Below are 5,000 nucleotides of genomic sequence, written 5' to 3'. Positions count from 1 at the left end.
GGTTTCCAGGGCTATTCTCAATATTTCAATATTTCAAAATATATAGATATTTCATGGGCCTTCTCTTAACTTAATTGATGGAATGTTTTAAAAGTATGTGGAAAATATTATAAAATATTTATAATTTGGGTATTGTAATAATAATAATAATAATAATAATAATAATATTAATAATAATAATAATAATAATAATAATAATAATAATAATAATAATAATAATAATAATAATAATAATAATAATAGTAATTATTATTATTTTTATATTTATTAATATTATTATTATTATTATTATTATTATTATTATTATTATTATTATTATTATTTTCACTAACATTATTATTATTATTATTATTGATATAATTATAATTATTACTATAACAACACCAACAAAAACAACAACAATAATATCAATAACAATAACACAACAGTAACCGAAAAAATAATTATGAAAAAACATCAGCAAAAATAATAACATCTGAAATAATAATAATAATAATAATAATAATAATAATAATAATAATAATAATAATAATAATAATAATAATAATAATAATAATAATAATAATAATAATAATAATAATAATAATAAATTCCCCCAAATACTTCAAGATAAAGATGAATCCCCTGGAACATAAAGTATTACAATATCACCCACTCTGAATTTTCCCCCGAATATTGGGTAGTAAAGGTCTTTCAGAAAAGTGATAAATCAGTGTCATGGATTTTTCCCCCTCATAAATCATCCATCTTGGAAAAACTGAAATAAATTCACTAGAAAATCTGTGTCCCAATTCCAACACCTTGCTTTATCAACTGGGTCCTTTGTGATTTTCTAAGCAGAAATAAAAATCTTTTTCTTTTAGGGTTTAGTTGATTAGAGCTGGCCTACTTAAGAAATTATTCAAATTAAAGTATTTAGTTTTTTTCTATATCATTTACTTCAATTGAATATAAAATTATTAGATATAGCATTCATCAAAAACAAAAACAAAAATGGATATATCTACTTTACAATATTTTCCAATAAATTTATTTCACTGTTTTTATATTATGTATTTCAATTAAATATAAAGTTTTGAATATTGTAGTTATCTAAAAATAGAAAAAATATAGATATTCTTTTATTTTGATGGATTGATTATTTTCTGATGTACTTGATAATATTTTGAATTAAATTATTCCACTGTTTTAAATTATTTGTTTTAATTAGTTATAAAAGCGTTGCATTTTTCAATTATCTAAAAATAGAAAAAAATGTATGTTATTTGATATTGCTTGATTGATTAGGGGCTAACATACTAAAAGAAAATAATAATGAAATTATTAAATAAAATCCTTTCACTGATTCATATTCTTTATATAGAATTAAATATAAATGAATAAAATTTTGCAGTTATCTACAAATAAGAAAATAGATTTTATTTTCACTTTCCTGGATTGATTATGGGCTGACCTACTTGAGAAAACATCGAAACAAAAGTATTTTATTATTTAGGTTGAACTGAATATAAATGCATTGAGTTTTAGTTATTTTGAGAATAGAACATTTTTGACATAAAACCAGACTAACTTTCTATTGAGATTTACTAGAGAAATATATAATGAAGTTTGGCATTAATCTTTTCTGTAATAATGTAGAATATTATAATTAACTATAATGTTCTTTATTTATTACCAGATATTCTGTCTATGGTCTGTGATGCGATTTCTGAGGAATATAAGAGCAGGAGTCTCTTATAAGGAACCAGAGGCTATTGAGCTCTGAGGCTCTAGATACTCCTTTGGATTCCAGATGTTTCCTCAATGATTCCTAGTGATTCTGAGTGGCTCTTAGAATGATATGACATTTCCCAATTGTTGAACGACAGAGTATCAATATGCAATTACTTATTCAGTGTTTGATTCCTGAGGAGTCTTCGCGGCGTCATATTCATAAAGAATCATCGTCAACCGTCTTCAATTGGGAATGACTATTTTGCTCTAGGATGAAAGACCTTTTCTCAAAAGATTCTTCGTGGAGTCAGACTCATAGTGAATTCTCGTCAACCGTCTTCGATTTGGAATCAATCCAAGGTTCTCCAGAATGAAATACCTTTTCTCTAAAGAATCTTCGTGGAGTAAGATTCATAATGAATCCTCATCAACGGTCTTCGACTGTGAATGGCTCCAAAGGGCTCCAGGATTAAAAACCTATTTTTGTTTTGATACCAGAGGTCTCACTGTCCAGTGGTTTATGCAGAACACTAGTCACTGGTAATTTTGTATTTACATTAAGTGATTCCAAATGATTCCAGAATATAATGACATTCCGTAGAATTTATATGCAGTCTTGTCTTATGCTTGACTTTAAATGATTCCTATTGATTCTAAGGGAGTGTGTTGCCTCTAAGTGAATTTAAATGTACAAATGGATTCCTTCAGACACTAAAATCTCCGAGTAAATGAAAATTGGGGGGGAAAAATATGTATTATTAATAGATCCCAGAAATCTACCAATTAACACCAGGTGATAACAAAGTATACCAATCATATCATAATAATTGCAAATAATAGATGTTATAAAAAGCTGGGGATTTTTAAAGAAAATTATAAGTACCAAATAAAACATAGATTTTTAAGATACATCAAAATATTTCTAGGATTCCAGTAATTTTTCAGGATTTCACATATCAAACTATTATCGAGATCATACTAAAATTCCCAAATTTAAAATGGATAAAAATCCGGAGGACTCTTGTTATGATATTCTCTGTTCCTCGTGTATAACAAATATCCTTTCTGAATCAGAATATCTTTAAAGGATATGAAGTGTTGATTTTTTTACTGATGAGTGACATATGGGTAATAGAATTATTTCTTCAAAGATTAATATCGTCTTTTGTGTTAACTGGCTCCTTGAAATCCTATGGTAGAAACTCCTATGTATTCTTTGTATTATTGGGGCTGTATTAAAATGATGAATACATTAATTGAAAATGAAACACTGTAAGATACTTTTTATATCATGGTAACAGAGGAATATGTATAATTATTATTACCTATAACTTTTCATTTTCAAGCAAATTTGAAAATAATAATTGTATCAATCAAATATCTTCGTGGGAAAACATTTAAAAATGTAACTAGAAAGATTTAAATGTATGTAAATCTTTAGAAATATATTAATTAGCGTAAAGAAATATAGTTATCAAAGATATAGCTACAAAAAAACTAGAGGAATTATTGGCCCTGATTATAAAACATATTTATTACAAATTTCTGATAAATGAAAAAAATAATTAAAGAATGATCATTCTATTTTCACCAGTGAATAAATGCAGTAACTGTGATGTATACCAAAAAGAAAAACGCCTAAGAATATTTTTCTTTTCAGGCATATCTGTCAAGTAAAATAGAAGATGTATACCAAAGAGAAACAGGCCTAAAAATATTTTTATTGCTTAGCATATCAGTCAAGAAAAATAGAAGATTATCCTTCGTTAATATTCATTATATAAATTTCTGATATATCAGAAGCCAAACGTTAGGATTCTCAAGAGCTTGAGATGGAAGTAATTATGATATCAGTTTTACGTCTCGTACCTCAAAGGGAGCATTGAATACCTTAGTTATACAGTCTTGGGAAGAAGAGAAAAAATGAGATTCTGGTCTCCAAGCCATCATTACAAGAAGAAAGAGAAGAATTCTCTTGATGCGAATGATATTGCGTTTTATAAAGCTGCGTGAAACAGCTTTGTCTTCAAACTTTAAGAAAAGCTACGAAGAGACACGTACTTCAGAGAATATCAAATTGTTATTATCATCAGGGGAAAAAATTTGGTCTTGGAGAATATATTCCAAACAAATTTCTATATAGATCTATAAACTTTTTTTCATAAAATGAGGATTGGTGTGAATAAAGAATGACATTGCTTACGATCGACATTAATTTGTTTTGTCAATAATATAAAAACCAGTTATTTTATATATCGGATCAAAGATCATGTTAGATTTCCACTTTAAACTTAATTTCTTAATAATTTGGTCAAAAAAGAGATTTAATGAAACAGAATAAGTGAGAGTTTTAGGAACATTTTCGAGAAAAAAATATATACCAACATATGGACAACTTCTTTCAATACAGAGTTAAATTTCTTGTATCATATCATCCTAATTTGATATTGATTTTTTTTTCTATTATTAAAATCATGAAAGAAAATTTATGTATATTTTTTTCTTATTAACGGTGAATTGAATTCATTAAAGAAAGTTCATTCAATCAAAAATTAAAACATAGTTTTACATCAATTAATAAGTTAATGAGTTAATAAATTGATAAGTTTGAATGTTCATTAGCTGAATCAGGTCGAAATAAGTCATCAAAAATTTAAATATTGATCATAAATATTATTTTGAAAAATATATTGTGAGGCTGAAAAATCTATTTTATATATTGATCATAGATATAGCTAATTAACCGGGAGTAATTTGATTACCAGATGAGACAAGTTTGTCTAAGGAAGATGTCTACATTAAACTTATGAAAGGTACAGACAGTATCTAAAGTGACTTGAAATTTTTGAGAAATTTAACCTGATTTTCGTTTGTAACAATACATTAAAGGTAAAGATGATGCTGAATGTAAACTTGTATCATATATATAATCATATTCAATGTAATGAATGATTAAAATCTCGATTTCCTTGAGTAAAAAGAGAGTGAAAATTGTGATAACTTTTCTGGACATTTCCAAGCAAAACTGGGGTTGAATGTAAAAGATCACATCAAACCAACTGTAAAAAGCTGAAACGTATAATGAATGTTAGTAGGAATGTAAGTATCATCTCTGAAGAATGTTTTAAATACAGACTTTTGTATACGATTCTGTCGACAAAAATAATGAATATGAAATGTCATGGACTCATCGGAGGGTATTTCATTTCTTAGAATTTCGTATTCAAAATGTTATCTTGAATAATGACATATCATTGGAGATTTATTTTTATGATATATTGACAATG

General features: G+C 26.2%; 2 protein-coding genes across 2 annotated transcripts in view; one reads left to right on the top strand and one right to left on the bottom strand.

The window, feature by feature from the left end:
- Nucleotides 1-1,846, top strand: part of LOC137627069 (uncharacterized) — a 24,787-nt gene extending 22,941 nt beyond the window's left edge. The window contains exon 6 of the mRNA XM_068358052.1: nt 1,679-1,846. Coding sequence (XP_068214153.1) covers nt 1,679-1,765 — 87 coding nt within the window. The 3' untranslated portion in view covers nt 1,766-1,846. The remainder of the gene's footprint in view (nt 1-1,678) is intronic.
- LOC137626523 (uncharacterized) overlaps nt 1-5,000 on the bottom strand; it is a 192,138-nt gene that overhangs the window by 143,888 nt on the left and 43,250 nt on the right. The gene's annotated exons all lie outside the window — the stretch shown is intronic.

This window comes from Palaemon carinicauda, chromosome 34 (genome assembly GCF_036898095.1).
Source record: "Palaemon carinicauda isolate YSFRI2023 chromosome 34, ASM3689809v2, whole genome shotgun sequence".
Lineage (NCBI taxonomy): Eukaryota > Metazoa > Arthropoda > Malacostraca > Decapoda > Palaemonidae > Palaemon > Palaemon carinicauda.
This window is presented reverse-complemented; position numbering and strand designations above follow the sequence as displayed.